Below are 15444 nucleotides of genomic sequence, written 5' to 3'. Positions count from 1 at the left end.
GTAAAAAAAAAAAAAAAAAAAAAAAAAAAAAAAAAAAAAAGTTTAGTTTTTCCCCCTGCTGTACCGAAATCATACCGAACCGTGACGTTAAAACCGAGGTACGTACCGAACTGTCATATTTGTGTACCGTTACACCCCTAGTAAATAGTGTCTCATATATTTTTATATTTATATATAGTGTTGAATTAAAATTTTTAGTTTTCAGAGAATCTTATTATTCATCTTATATCTTAATATTTCATTTTTCTCCACAGTATTTCCAGATTTAAATAATCCCAATTTTTCAATGTGGACTCAACTATATATTATTTAGCCTTTTTTGTTATTGCATTTTCTTAAACTGAAAAAGTTCTGAGCACTGACCTTTACTGTGTTGTCTTTGCTTTAGGTCCAGTAAAGGTGGAGAACACAGAACAGGGTGTTGATTACCTGGAGCCTGTCTCACCTGAGCGAGGGTCTCTTCCTGCAGATGAGAATTACTCGGACGCAGAGCAGGAGGATGATGAGGGTCCAGCTGATGATGAGGAGGATGAGGATGTGCAGTCTGAGGGAAGTGAGGGGGATGAAGATGAAGAGGAAGTGGGTGAGGAGGTCACCGATGAAGAGGGAGAAGGTGAGGAGTTGCAGTATTGTGAGGGTGAATAAACCAGGTGCTCTGGGGAATAATTACCCAGATATTTCATCTGTGAGGGCAAAAAATGCTCCCTAAATCAATTTAATTTATTAAATATAAATGTGCAAATATTTGTTCATTTACAAAAATTAAATAGTATGTATTTATCATTTATTTTATTGATAAGTGTTAAGGATTTGTCGCTATTTATAGGGGGAAAAAAAATATATGCATGCATACATACATACATACCCACACATATAATACTCTCATAAGGTAAATAATTGCAAATATTGGCTCCCAGGTGAAAGGATCTGATTCCTGACACTGGTGTGGAGAACATCTGGTTCTCTGCAGAGTTCAGTGATATTCAAAAGAACCAATGTAGTCTTGTTTATGCTCTGATTTGCTGAGACGCCCAACTTAATTAAACATTTCAACAGAGTTTGAAGTCAAGAATGAACTTGCTAGATTTGCTGAGCCAATAACAATGTATCAGATGCGTGTGAAGTGTTTTGCTTTTGTATGCAGGTGATGATGGATATGAGCAGATATCCAGTGATGAGGAGGATTTGGAGAGTGGGGCTTTCAAGCTGCCTGCCTTTGACCTGGACTATACACCTGAGGACCTTGCATCACTACCAACCGTTCAGTATGATCCATACGAGCGTGAACTCCGACCCCTCCAGCACTTCACACCGCCGCACATTACACGCTATGAGGCAGAGCTGAAACGCCTCAAGACGGTAGACATCCAGGACTCAAGCTCCTTGTGGGCGGAGTCTGCAGCGAAACTCTCAGAACTGTTGGAGGCCTGGGGGGAGGGACAGAGGACAGAGCGAGGGGCAGGCTGGGTAACTGCCTTAGAGGAGATCCCTGCCTTTCTGCTAAAAGGGATGAGCTTCCTGTCTATTAAGGACCCTGATAGGCTGAGTGAGAAGTTGAAGCAGTTGGTCGACTGGAGCTGTGAAGCTCTTAATTTGGACTTTGCCCTGGCACAGCCCATAGCGCTGAACTTACGCCAGCTCAAAGCAGGAACCAAACTGGCCTCTGCCTTGGCCGACTGTGGTGCCCAGGCTGTGCAGAATCTGCTGGAGAAAGGGATTGTTGGCAGCCTCCTAGGCTTGCTGTTTGCAGAACACGTTTCATCCACTATGAAACTCAACGTGCTGCGCTCCCTCGACAGCATCATCAGTGAGCCACAGGGTATCGAGGCCCTGCTCAGAGACCGTCACCATGACAATGATGGAACGAGTGGGTACCAGCATCTGCTGGATCTGTTTCTATTGGACCAGACCGTGCGTGTCGCAACGGCTGGCACAGCCATTTTACAAAAGGGACATTTTTATGAGGTTTTGACTGACCTGCAGAGGACAGCCAGCATTTGGGCTGAACGCCATCCCACATTAGGGGAGGTGGGTGAGCGAGAGGGTAGTGAGAGAGAAGCCGGAGAGAGAGACAGAGAAAGCACTGAGAGGGAAGGAGATGAGAGGGAGAGGGAAACCCAGGAGGTAGAGCGGGAAAGCCCAATGGACATTGATACCTTGCTGGAATCTGCCTCTTTGTCAGAAGGTGACCTGGAAAGGCTGCAAGGTCTTCTGGAAGAACTGCTCCACCTGCTGGAGACAGCACCTCACTGTATGGTACAGCCTCCTGGGAAAGCTTTTCCCACCAGTGCCCGAATCACTGGGCCACCAGAGCGTGATGATCCCTATCCAACACTGTACAGGTCAGGACCATATGGCTACAAAACGTTTGTCTTGTTTATTTATGATGAAAATTTGTGGTTTCTATTATATATAGTCAATATTAATTGTTATTAAATGTATAGTTCACCCAAAAATGAAAATTCTGTCATTAATTACTCACCCTCATGTTGTTTTAAACCCGTAAGACCTTTATTCATCTTCGGAACACAAATTAAGATTTTTTGATTAAAAAAACTCCCTCTCATAGACAGGGTCCTACCACATTCAAGGTCTAGAAAAGTAGCAAGGACATCTGTAAAATAGTCCATGTGACATTAGAGGTTCAACTGTAATTTTACGAAGCTATGAGAATACTTTTTGTGCACTAAGAAAACAAAAATAACGACTTTATTCAACAATAACTTCCTTACTGAGTTATTAATGACAGATTTTTTATTTTTGGGTGAACTATCCATTTAAGTTTAAATATAATCATTTTAAATATATTTTTAATGCTATGTTATTTACCCCTTTTGTTCAAATATTTAGCAGTTCTTTAATTATTGCATTTTATTTTTTTACAGATACATGCATGCTTGTCACCTTTTGGAATCCCTGGCAGTTGTTCTGTCGTATCCGGCTACATTTGCCCACATCGGAGTCCTGCAGGCTGTCAGAGAACTGATGCGTTTCCTATCACAGTCCCAGCAGGGCCTCCTCTTCCTCCTTAGCAAACACGAAACCACCAATTTGCTGCTTCGTCTCCTCACACCCCTTACTCACCTGACCCCACCCTCTCACTTGACTCCGCTGACGCCCCTTTCAGAGGGTGAGGGTGAAGATGCTTCTGCGGGTGGAGAGGGTTCGATGGATGATGGTTTTTGGGTGTGGCTTATGCAGACTCTACATGCACTACAGGGTGTTGCTGAGCTGAACGGGGCAGAGCTTGAAGATGGCGATAATCCAAGTGTTCTGGCAACACTTCACAGCCTGTATCTCATTAGCTTTAGCAGCACAGGCCGAAATGCTGTCGCGCATGCTTTTAGCTTGGATAACAACCTCAGCTCTCTGGTCAACCTGGTGGAGTTCCATGCCAAAGAGGGCCAAGGGTGAGAATATGCTAATACACCTGTTGTATATAAACAGGATTTTAAAAATGTCTGATCTGTCAGAGTGTATTTTGGCAATCTATATAATGACATATAAGAATATGATGTGTTTGTGTTGAATGTTTCTTGACACCATGTAGTAGATAGGTTGTTAGTAAACACAAATTAGCCAAATACAGAACCCTGGGGCACTCCATAGTCATTTTCACTTAAATGTACTGTATCCTCTTAAATGACTTGTTCTCTTGCTGACTTCCTCTCACTCTCTCATACAGGGAAGGAAAAGCAAGGAAGTCCGTAACATATAACTATGCCTGTATGCTTGTACTGCTGGTGATTCAGACATCAGGCGATCTCCGGATGATAGAGCACTATGCCACTCCACTACTTAATGTTTCCAAAGCTGATGAAAACAATGCTAAGCTTCAAGGTGAGCATGCTACTCTTTTGCAGCCCACCAAACACTTCAATATCAGGCAAACCTCCAGTTCTGTGATCTATAAAAAGGCCTTTTTTTCCAAGGCCTTAAAAGCCATTTAATAATTTTTGCAAATGTAAGTGCCTTCACATCTGACCTCTATGATAAAATGTGTTTTTCAGAGCTGTCTAAGTGGTTGGAGCCACTTGAAAAATTACACTTTGATATTAGTGGCATTCCTACGCTTATTGACTACATAAAGCAGGTGAGGTTATCAACCACATAACCACATTTTATGGCATTTTAAGGGGGTTTAAGATTGTAGAGGATGAGCTACAACATGTATGCTAATTTTATGTTAGGCATTGATCAAGACATTAAAGCACTGATGGTTCAAGTTTCAACAAGAATAAGAACCTACTTTGATCTCTTGCAGTTAGCTATAAAACAAAACTACTTCATTCATATGCTCAAATGCCAATTTATATAGGATTGGGTCACAACATGTTAAAGACATCATATAATTATTAAATATGGTGTAGCATCGAAATGTTGCTGTTTCTTTGTCAGAATCTGGAGAACTTGATGACAGCAGATGGGGTGGGTCTTGTAACCGCTCTCAGAGTGTTGTGCCACATTGCCTGCCCTCCAACCACTGTGCCAGGTACATGCAAACATACTGTATGCCTTACTTTTAGCTTAGCTTGTCTTAACTAGATACTAAACAAACAAAATCTATCTATCTATCTATCTATCTATCTATCTAGGCTTTGCAGTATAAATGCTCCTAACATTACTTATTGTCTGTTATATTGTTAAAATTAATCCAATTTAAATATAAATCCTGTCATTTATATTTTGAGAAATACTCATATATATTTTTTAAAAAGTTAAAAATATTTAAATGAATACATTTAAATTTTAAAGAAATGTTCAGTAGCATATTTGCTTTGCTGCATTGTCTCAAATTGTTTCATTTAGTACTGGTATTGACTGCTAAATCGGATTGATTGCCAATGAAAATATTAGCTTATGTGTCTCATTGTGTATGTGCAGGTCAGCAGAAAGACTTGAAGTGGAACCAGGCCATCATAGCTCTCTTCAGTGCAGAGGGCATGGACACTTTTATTAAAGTCCTCCAGAAGCTTACATCACTGCTGCTGCTGCCATGGCGACTACATGGTCCAATGGGCCCCACAGCGCAGCGACTCATGATGCTGTCAGTGGCCTCCTGCTCGCTGAGACTCATCCGAGCCATGCTGACAGAGCTGCTGTGCGGGGGAACCTGTGAGTTCCGTGACGTGCGTGTGCCCTCCGTCTGTGTCGCCCTTCACAAGATCCTCTGCTCCACCCCGACAACCGGTCGCCTGGATGCAGAGGAGCTGCGTATCCAGGGAGACGTGACAGAGATAATGTTAACATTCACACATGCAATTAGCGAACAGATGACGGGTTCAGAGGAGACCGTGGCCGGAAACAGCTGGTCTCTGATGCTGAGGGAAGTGCTGAACTCTACACTGGCTGCTCCAGAGAACATCTACAGCAGCCTTAGTCTGCTGTCAGAACTGCTTCCTCTACCACTGCCCATGCAGACCACTCAGGTAACTGAACACACATGCGGCTACAAGTACCTGTCGCTGCTTGCTGCTGATTGTCATACATACAGGAGCTCTGATCCAAACCCTTGTGAGCTGCCTGACTAGACACTTTTTAGACAAATTTTGACAAAACTACTAACATGAGGATGGTTTCAAAACATAGGCAGCAAATTTATGCTTCCATAACTGTTTTGTTAATTACCAGGAGCTATTTCTAGAAAATAGTTTATTTAATTTACTCTTTCCCATCTCCCATTATCTCTTTTAGGCACTATCCGTGCAAGACATCGGGGTTGCGATGAACACGCGAAAGTTGTGGAGTGTGCACTTACACGCTCAGGCTCGAGTATTACAGGAAGTGCTGAGGTGCGTGTGTGTCAACAGCTGTCCGCCGCTACTCTCCATGCTCCGCCGTGTGTGTGTACAGCTCTGTGATCTTGCTGCACCCACTGCGACTCTGGTGATGAGGACATTGTTGGAGCAGCTGCAGGAGGAAATGCAACAGTAAGACACAGTCATCATATTAAGGACAATTTGTTCATAGCTTGTAGATTTGTTTTAATAAGATATCAAGAACAATTATACATTTATATTTATACACATGAATGTGTGTATAAATGTGTGTTTTTAAAAATAACATAAAAAAAATACAATTTTAGCATTTATAAATGAAATATGTATACAGTTTTTTTTTTATATACGCACATATATTTCTAATATAAATGTTATAAAAAATATTTATAAAATAATTTATATTTTATATTTTTTAATAAAATTACTTAAAGAGTTAATTCACCCAAAAATGAAAATTGTTTCATTAATTACTCACCCTCATGTTGTTCCAAACCCGTAAGACCTTTGTTAATCTTCGGAACACAAATGAAGATATTTTTGATGAAATCTGAGAACTCTTTGACCCTGCATTGACAGCAACAGAACTAAAATATTCCCAGACCCAGAAACGTAGCAAGGACATCGATAAAACAGTCCATGGTACATCAGTGGCTCAACTTCAATTTTGCGAAGCTACGAGAATACTTTTTGTGCGCAAAGAAAACAAAAATAACATAATTTATTCAACAATTCTTCTGCCAGTTTGGAGAGTACCACGACGCATGCGCTTTCTCCTGACCGTAAACAACACTGATTATGTTGAAATTGAGCTCTCAGATTTAATCAAAAATATCTTAATTTGTGTTCCGAAGATGAACAAATGTCTTATGGGTTTGGAAGGACATGAGGGTGCGTAATTAATGACAGAATATTCAGAATTATAAATATTTATTATTATTAAATATTATATTATTTAAAATAGTAATTTACAAATGTAGGAGTTGTAATTTGAATGTGCTAAATGTGCTACATGACTGGCAGACTTTCTGTAGTACAGCTGTGGACCTCTCGTTGGGGGATATTTTTAGCTATATGCAGTTAATTAAGATTAAATTAAATGACCAACATATAATTTAAAAAAGTCAGTTAATTAGGTCTAGTGATAACTGATTAAGCCTATATACTTTTAAATGGGTTAGTTTGACTGGTTTGTATATTCCAGACAGCTCAAATGGACTGTGTGTTGTGTGTTTAGGGAGGCAGCTGGCTCACGCTTGATGAGGTTACTAGCTCTCCTCGACTCACTGGCATCTCAACGGGCTTGCAAATCAGCCATGTTGGCTCTACTGGGTGGATCTGCACGCAATGAGGGCCGGAGTGATGGGAAAGTGGAGGACAAACTGTCAGACCATCTTCCCTCACTGGTTGCCATGCTTGTCCTACCTGCAGACGCCGCACTGTCAGCACAGCAGAACGCTGAATTGATGGCTTCCATCCTTCAGTCACTGTGTGACCAGGACGTGTCACTGGTCGTGAGCGGCTCGGGTGAAGCCTCGGTGTCTGAGGCAGAGCAGCTGGCCAACGCACTGCCGACCAGAGACATGATGACGTGTATATGTGACGGGATGCTGGAAGTGTTGGGAAATACACACAGCAGCTACACACTCCAGCTCACATGTATGCGAACCATGATGTTTCTCACTGAGCACGACTATGGTCTCTATCACCTGAAAAGGTATCACAATGCGTTTGATGTCATTTTGGCTAATTTAGGGATGCATATATATAGTAGTCATTTTTGGAGAATTTGTCAAATTTAATGGTTACTATTGGATATTTAATTGTGCTTGCTCATTTTCCTCTTTTTATGTTTGATTAAAAAATGTTAACAGTTAAATGCAATTTTCACTTTTTTTATAATTTAAAATGATTTTCATTTTTGTGTTTTATATTTCATTTATTTTCATATTTATCGGTTATCGGCCATAACATGAAAATAATTATCGAAGCATCCCTAGATCATATGAAAGATGAAAATGTTTTTATGTGTGATATTTGTGGTTAATGTTCTTGTGTTTGTGTTGCAGCTCTCTGAAGAAACACAGCTTGGCCATTTCCTCTCTGATCCGCAGGGAAACCACGTCCTTTAACAAGGAGTTAACTGAGCTCCTTTCAGCCCTGTTTGACTTTTTGAGACAGATTCTGAACAGTGAAGCCATGGTAATAGAATCAGTACATTTGTGCTTGAATGCATGCATGCATGTATATGGTAATAATACATATTCTTTATACTACATAGGATGAAGACATAGACAGTCGCTCTTTAGCTCTTAGTGTGAGCGACATGAAGCAGCTGCTGCAGTGGAAGGAGGACTCAGGGGAACATCCTTTATCAGAACTGGAGAAACACATCATGGTACATGTGGCAGCTTAGGTTATATATCATAATTAAGCTGTGCCCTATAGCCTGAATGAAGAGAGACACACATATTAATCCTGTCCTACTCTCTCGTTTTCCCATGTGTGCAGAAGCTCTGTAAGGAGGATGAGTCTTTGGAGACTCTGCTCGAGAATGTGGCTGGACTGCGGCAGATTATTGAAAGTTCTGGAGATGCCCCAACTAATGCAGAGCCTGAAGCTGAGCCCACTCTACCTGCACCAGAACCCCTTCAGACACAGTTCAACCACAGGTAGTACAGACAGAGAGATTAATTGTGTATGTGACTGGGTTTTTATAGTTAACGAAATCCATAAAAAACAACTTTGAAATCTTACTTGAAATAAACTTTAATTGAAATAAAATATTATATATTAAAAAATTTACCTTATTTCAGCTAGGTGCCAAAGCAGCTTTCTCATTTTCATTTAGTTAAATTTGATGTACTAAAATATAATATATAATAGTATCTCAGTGACACTAAAATAACACTGGTGTGTGAATTAAGTGAGTCAACTAGGTGTTGCGATTTAAAAGACTTCCTGTTAAGTTTAGAATAGTTGTTGGTGCCAAGCAGAACTTCAACATGAGGCATGGTTACATATGGGGCATCCCAAGTTAAAGTCTGGGCTTGTGAACCCTTTCTCGATCCTGTGCCATTTTGCTTCCTGTCAATTCTCTGTACTGTCCTGTCCCAATAAAGGCAAAAGAAAAGCCAAAATAAGTCAATAAAAAATTCTAATTTTAAATGCAACTTGAGAAAGCTGCTTTCTATTCTATTTCTCTCGTGCGTGATCTAGTTTGTTTGAATGCAAAAATGCTTCTTATTTAATTAAATGCCCCAACCAAATGTGTCTAATTGGATTAGTCAATTTTCTAAATATGTAGTTTTGCACATCCTTATTAAATGAAAATACTTGAATGCCTCAATGTTACTTTCTCTTTTTTCCCCTCACTAACTGGTTATCTACATTCAGGACGGTTTTTGTTCTCTCGGATGTCCTGGATGAGCAGTTGAAGGCCCTGTGGTTCTCTCCATTCCAGTCAGATGAGATGGAGACAGAAGTTGACATGGTGAGACGTGTGTTTGCGGGAGCGATAAATATATTTGTGATTGAAATATATAATTGAGCAATTGGAGAGCAATGTAAACAGTTTATGGCATGTTTTAAGGTAACAGCATTTTCTTTTCTTTGCTTACACAAATTTTAGAGTGCAGATTTATTATGGAGACAATAAATTTGTAGTTTGGATTATTAATAAATTATAAAAGTATAAATTGCTCTTCATGTTATGTGTAGTTTTTCATGTGAGCATTGTTAATGTATGTGTTGCCAGGTGAAAGTTGACCTAGTTGCACTGGCCCAGCAGTGTTGTCCAGACTTAAACCTAAAGGCAGAGTTAGAACGTTCGTTCCTCAGCGAACCCGCTTCCCCAGGACACAGCAAACCACCCAAAGGCTTCCGACTGGGAAAACACAAACATGAGACCTTCATCACATCCAGGTACACAATGTGTTGTCTGCTTACCATTCTAGTCTGAGGTTACTACTTTACCTTGAATGTATAAACTCTATATAGCTACAAATCATGTTCTTCGTTTGCAGTGGGAATTCAGATTATGTGGAGCCTGCGAAACGAGCTCATTTCATGGCGGCCCCTCGGGGTCGGGGTCGTGGTGCGTTTGGCCAGCTCTCTCGACCACATGACATTTTCCGCCAGCGCAAGCAGAACACCAGTCGACCTCCTTCCATGCATGTAGATGATTTCCTTGCTGCAGAGTTCAAGGATGTGGGTCAACCCACTGGCCTGGCCCTGCCCAAACGCCCACCAAAAGGAGGAGGAGCCAAGCCACCAACTAGAGGCTTGTTTACTGGAGGAACCAGAGGGAGGGGCTTCCAGAACCACGCCCGCTTTTTCACTCCACCAGCCCCCAAGAGTGTTCTGCTTGCTGGTACACATATATGTTTGATTCAGCACATATATATACTCTGTACTCCTTTTATATGTGACTGATAAAATCCATGACACATTATTCAAAATAATTTGTTTGTTTTAGGTAACTACCCTCGTCGTGAGGGTGGTCGTGGATCCACTTGGAGCACTCCAGTGTCCGCTGACACTCACAGAGGGACTTACAGTGAACCTCGTGGAGGGCAAAGCAACTTCACTCGACCGTTACCATCCAGACAGCCACCTACAGGTAGGCCTTGGAAAAAAAAAAAAGCCTGCATTTAAAATCCCCAAAAAATTTCAAAGTACAGCAAAAACAGTAAAATTTTGAAATATTTTTACTATTCAAAATAATAATGTTTTCTGTTTGAATATATTTTAAAATTTTATTTATTTCTGTGATTTCAAAGCTGAGTTTCTAGCATCATTACTCCAGTCACATGATCCTTCAGAAATAATTATAATATTCTGATTTGCTGCTAGAGTAGAATTTTTTCAGGTTTCTTTGATGAATAGAAAGTTCAGCAGAACAGCATTATCTGAAAAAGAAATTTTTTGTAACATTATAAATGTCTTTATCATAATTTTTGATAGGAGTAATGATGCTGAAAATTTAGCCTTGATCACAGGAATAAATTAAATGTTGAAATATATTCAAATAGAAAGCAGTTATATTAAATAGTAAAAATATTTCACAATATTACTACTTTTGCTGTATTTTGGATCAAATAAATGCAGGCTTGGTGTGTAGAAAATATTATATGTGTGTGTGACCCTGGACCACAAAACCAGTCATAAGTAGCACAAGTAAATTTGTAGCAATAGCCAACAATACATTGAATGGGTCAAAATTATCACTTTTTCTTTTATGCCAAAAATCATTAGGATATTAAGCAAAGATCATGTTCCATGAAGATATTTTGTTAATTTCCTACCATAAATATATCAAAACTTAATTTTTGATTAGTAATATGCATTGCGAAGAACTTTATTTGATGAATAGAAAGTTCAGCAGAACAGCATTATCTGAAAAAGAAATTTTTTGTAACATTATAAATGTCTTTATCATAATTTTTGATAAATTTAAAGCATCATTGCTAAATAAAAGTATTAATTTCTATAATTTCTTTCCCCCCCCAAAAAAAAAAAAAAATTATACCGACTCCAAGCTTTTGAATGGTATAGTGCAGGGGTGGCAAACTCCGGTCCTGGAGAGCCGCAGCCCTGCAGAGTTCAGCTCCAACTCCAATTAAAACTCACCTGCCTGTAGCTTCCTAGTAACCGTTCAGACCTTGATTAGCTCGTTCAGGTGTGTTTGATTAGAGTTGAAGCCATATTAGAATGATTTCTAAAGGATCATGTGACACTGAAGACTGGAGTAATGATGCTGAAAATTTAGCCTTGATCACAGGAATAAATTAAATGTTGAAATATATTCAAATAGAAAGCAGTTATATTAAATAGTAAAAATATTTCACAATATTACTACTTTTGCTGTATTTTGGATCAAATAAATGCAGGCTTGGTGTGTAGAAAATATTATATGTGTGTGTGACCCTGGACCACAAAACCAGTCATAAGTAGCACAAGTAAATTTGTAGCAATAGCCAACAATACATTGAATGGGTCAAAATTATCACTTTTTCTTTTATGCCAAAAATCATTAGGATATTAAGTAAAGATCATGTTCCATGAAGATATTTTGTTAATTTCCTACCATAAATATATCAAAACTTAATTTTTGATTAGTAATATGCATTGCGAAGAACTTTATTTGGACAACTCTAAAGGCAATTTTCTCAATATTTCGATTTTTTTCAAGATTTAGAGTTTTATCTCGGCCAAACCATACATCAATGAAAAGCTTATTTATTCAGCTTTCAGCTGATGATTTAAAAAAATTGACCCTTATGACTGGTTGTGTGGTCCAGGGTCACATGTGTATATATGTATATTATATATATACTGTAAATAAATAAATAAAATAGTCGACTATTTTATCGACTAAAATATCAAATTTAAACATAATAATAATAATCAATTCAATTATATTCTCTTTAGGCAATGGCTATTAAATTAAACTTATTGTTCAACCTCTATCTTAAACCTCTATCTTACCCTTATATAATGTAAAAAAAAAAGTATAAAAGTAAAATAAAATATAAAAGTTTGTTTTATATATATTATAATTTTTAAATTTAACAGTAATAATAATAACACAATTATTTCTCTTTCAGCATTACCTGTTTAAAAAATCATATTGGTCAATCGCTAATTTTAAACTCATTCGATAATTATTTATATAATGTAAAACATTAGGTGATACTGCCACCTGCTGGGTGTGTCCCTCAGAGATGACTTCTTTCTCACCAAATACACCAAATAATGTTCTTTTTAGCAACGTCATATGACCCCTTTAAAGGTGAAAAAATACTTCTCTAATGAATAAAATGTTTTTACAAGCTCTGTAGCTCACCCTACACCTACATGTCAAACAGTTTCTGACCGCTCTGTCCCAACTCTTCAGGTGCTTACCGATTGGCTCCTCGGGACAGAGCCACCAGAGGCAGAGGGACGGGCCTGTCCTGGCTGAGTGGTGGTGTTAGTGTAGGAGTAGGTGGTGTAAGTGGCGGTGGTCGTGGTCAAGGGAAGTTCAACAGCGGCGGAGGCGGACGGGGCAGACACATCCGCTCATTCACTCGCTAAACGCTGCCTTGAGCAAAGCAGACTCAGCCGTCAGGCTCTAAAGGACCAATCAGGATGTGGATCTGCTGTATCTGTTGCAACCATTGGCTGATATTATGTATATCATTGTCATGTTTTGTGTTTCTCTCCTTTTTAAAACCATTAAATATGATTAAATTCTTGTATGTTTTTGAGTGTATTTTTATATAGAAATCCACAGTCTACCTTGTCAAAACTGTTTTAATATCAACGATTTAACAGAATGCATCTCTTGTACTTTTAAATAGGAAAACAAGCCTCTGAAAGTCTAAAAACATACAAAATTGGTCAAAAAAGTATTTTTACTAAGCAATTTGGATAAATCATCAAACATAGCCAATCTCATATCAATCATTCGGTTCACCCCGAGGAACTGCAATAATGGGGCTTCATTCAGATGATGAGTTCCAGTCAGTGGTTTTCTATTAGCATCATATGATGTGACATTCCCTCTTCCTTACTGTTCTGCCGTGAAAAGCAGTGTCCTCAGATGACTGTCGCCTCTCTATTCTTTCTTTTGATGCAGTCCAAAGCTAGGCTTCTTGGGCTCAGCTTTCTCTGCACCTCAGCAGGGGGCGGTGCTGCTCCAGAGGGCGTGGCCGGTCTGAGCCCCTCCTTTTTTTAAAGTTCAAGAAGCTCTGCCTTCTCCAGCTCCGCCCTCTCCAGCTCGTCTGCGCGCTCTCTCTGCAGCCAGCAGAACACGGACATCTGACATGACTCTGGACAGCTGGCCCTTTGCACAAACACACACACACACCTGTCAGTAACTCGCTACACACACAAAAGCCTGCTGATGTAATAAGTATGGTACCTTCAGTTCGTCCACTTCACACCTCAGCAGACTCTCCTTCTGCACCATGTGTCGTCTTTGGGAATCCAAGTGAGATTCCATTTCATGTCGCACCTCTTCGACTTTGCAGTCTAATTCTGCCCTGTAACAAACACGCCCAGACGTTTTTTCAAGCTTAAAAACATTTACATGGTGACAGTCAGTCAGCGTCGGCGCCACGGGGGGGCCTGAGGGGCCTGGCCCGGCCACCTCGGTCACTGCCCCCTCACCTCTGGTGCCGTCTCCGTAGTGGGCGCCCTGATTTTAGTCGGTGAGGCAAGGTACTGCCCTGGGAATGTCTCCCAGGCTGTTAAATACACAGATTAAAAGCGAAATGTTTTCATTTCGGTTCGTTCTCTTATTAACTTTGCTATTATTCTTGAATTTTCAAACTGCTAACACTTTGCAGTTTAGAATTATGCCTTTACTGTATGACCAAAAATTACGGAGTAGTCTATTTAATGTTTCAGCTGTTTGTAATGTTCAGTGCGCCTCACGCGCACACTAAGCTACTGCATTGATTGGAAACAGCGCAGCCGTTCACCGTGCCGTTCGGCGTGAGACCCGGTCCACTGTGGCATATTTTTGCTCATTATGGTATTTTTCCGTCGATACTAGAACGTGCGTGAACTACAAAGCCTATTTTACCTAATAAGGCTAATAGTTTAGCTTCAGCTACATCACGAATATGGACACATTTGGATTTGTGCCTAATGAGAGAGGTAAGCCCAACTTTACCTTACGTTTCTTTATAAATTAATTTGTTTTGGCATGTTTATTGCTAAGCATATATTATTATATACTGCAATTATATTTATCCATTAGAATTATATATTTTTAAAATTCATATTCTGTTCTGATACGGTTAAATTTAAAGGATTTGTTGTAAAGTGAGGGGAACTAAAATATCCTATAGTGTTCATAATGTTGGTACATTATAACATTATTAGGCCTGCCGTTATTATTTCTGAAAATGCAACTTATATGAGACGTATCTTTTTTTTATTTTCCTAAAAAAAAAATTAAAAAAAAAATGTTATTGTGTTTTTAAAAGCATGCAGCAAACGAAAATATGCGATTAATCTGTTAAAATTTGTTACTGTGGGTTAACAAATTTAAATTAGTAGGCTATTCTTATGCTTGGCTTCACAGATAGCAACAGAGTCTGGGCCAAATCTGGTTTACATTCACTTCTGGCTTTTTTCAGTCTGGATTGCAAATGTTTTGTTTTTTTTATGTACAATGGATAATTAAAACAAAAATCAGGCGTGTGTATTTATAACACCAATTACTAGGCCTACATTCTTTTTTTCAGAAATGGAAGTAACTTAAAATGTTATTGTGTGTTTGTAATTTTAATATTTATCTATAGGCCTATACAGCAAAACTACAGAGCTTCCAGTAGGTTATTTTACGGAGCTGTAAACACGGGAATCTCCGACCGCATGCAATCTTTGACGAACACCCAATTCATATATCAAACTAGGCTATATGTTATTAAATTGTACATAGGCTATATATCAGATTATTTTATTTACAAGTTTCATGTTTGTGTTATCCCGTTTTTCCCCCGTTGCATCTGAAAATTACTTCCAGAAACATTTTTTTTTTCAAAGCAGCCTTTGTGCACTTTGTGCGCTCTGGCGCCGACCCTGCGTCTCCTCTTTCCGTACTTCCATATTTGTCGTATTGGCCCGAATATAAGACGACCCTGATTATAAGACGACCCCCCTTTTTCCAGAT

General features: G+C 39.2%; 2 protein-coding genes across 2 annotated transcripts in view; one reads left to right on the top strand and one right to left on the bottom strand.

Moving 5' to 3' along the window:
* LOC107706278 (protein virilizer homolog) overlaps nucleotides 1-12989 on the top strand; it is a 24325-nt gene extending 11336 nt beyond the window's left edge. The window contains exons 7-23 of the mRNA XM_016509959.1: nucleotides 389-613; nucleotides 1145-2342; nucleotides 2886-3410; nucleotides 3686-3840; nucleotides 4011-4093; nucleotides 4399-4492; nucleotides 4885-5429; nucleotides 5695-5930; nucleotides 7015-7494; nucleotides 7847-7979; nucleotides 8059-8175; nucleotides 8289-8449; nucleotides 9174-9270; nucleotides 9535-9701; nucleotides 9803-10149; nucleotides 10255-10398; nucleotides 12676-12989. Coding sequence (XP_016365445.1) covers nucleotides 389-613; nucleotides 1145-2342; nucleotides 2886-3410; nucleotides 3686-3840; nucleotides 4011-4093; nucleotides 4399-4492; nucleotides 4885-5429; nucleotides 5695-5930; nucleotides 7015-7494; nucleotides 7847-7979; nucleotides 8059-8175; nucleotides 8289-8449; nucleotides 9174-9270; nucleotides 9535-9701; nucleotides 9803-10149; nucleotides 10255-10398; nucleotides 12676-12854 — 4886 coding nt within the window. The 3' untranslated portion in view covers nucleotides 12855-12989. The remainder of the gene's footprint in view (nucleotides 1-388; nucleotides 614-1144; nucleotides 2343-2885; nucleotides 3411-3685; nucleotides 3841-4010; nucleotides 4094-4398; nucleotides 4493-4884; nucleotides 5430-5694; nucleotides 5931-7014; nucleotides 7495-7846; nucleotides 7980-8058; nucleotides 8176-8288; nucleotides 8450-9173; nucleotides 9271-9534; nucleotides 9702-9802; nucleotides 10150-10254; nucleotides 10399-12675) is intronic.
* Nucleotides 12990-13141: 152 nt separating this feature from the next.
* LOC107706272 (E3 ubiquitin-protein ligase NRDP1-like) overlaps nucleotides 13142-15444 on the bottom strand; it is a 7522-nt gene continuing 5219 nt past the window's right edge. Inside the window, exons 5-6 of the mRNA XM_016509946.1 lie at nucleotides 13684-13804; nucleotides 13142-13605 (exon numbers count right to left, since the gene is read on the bottom strand). Coding sequence (XP_016365432.1) covers nucleotides 13501-13605; nucleotides 13684-13804 — 226 coding nt within the window. The 3' untranslated portion in view covers nucleotides 13142-13500. The remainder of the gene's footprint in view (nucleotides 13606-13683; nucleotides 13805-15444) is intronic.

This window comes from Sinocyclocheilus rhinocerous, unplaced genomic scaffold (genome assembly GCF_001515625.1).
Source record: "Sinocyclocheilus rhinocerous isolate Xijiao unplaced genomic scaffold, SAMN03320098_v1.1 scaffold1333, whole genome shotgun sequence".
Taxonomy (NCBI): Eukaryota; Metazoa; Chordata; class Actinopteri; order Cypriniformes; family Cyprinidae; genus Sinocyclocheilus; species Sinocyclocheilus rhinocerous.
This window is presented reverse-complemented; position numbering and strand designations above follow the sequence as displayed.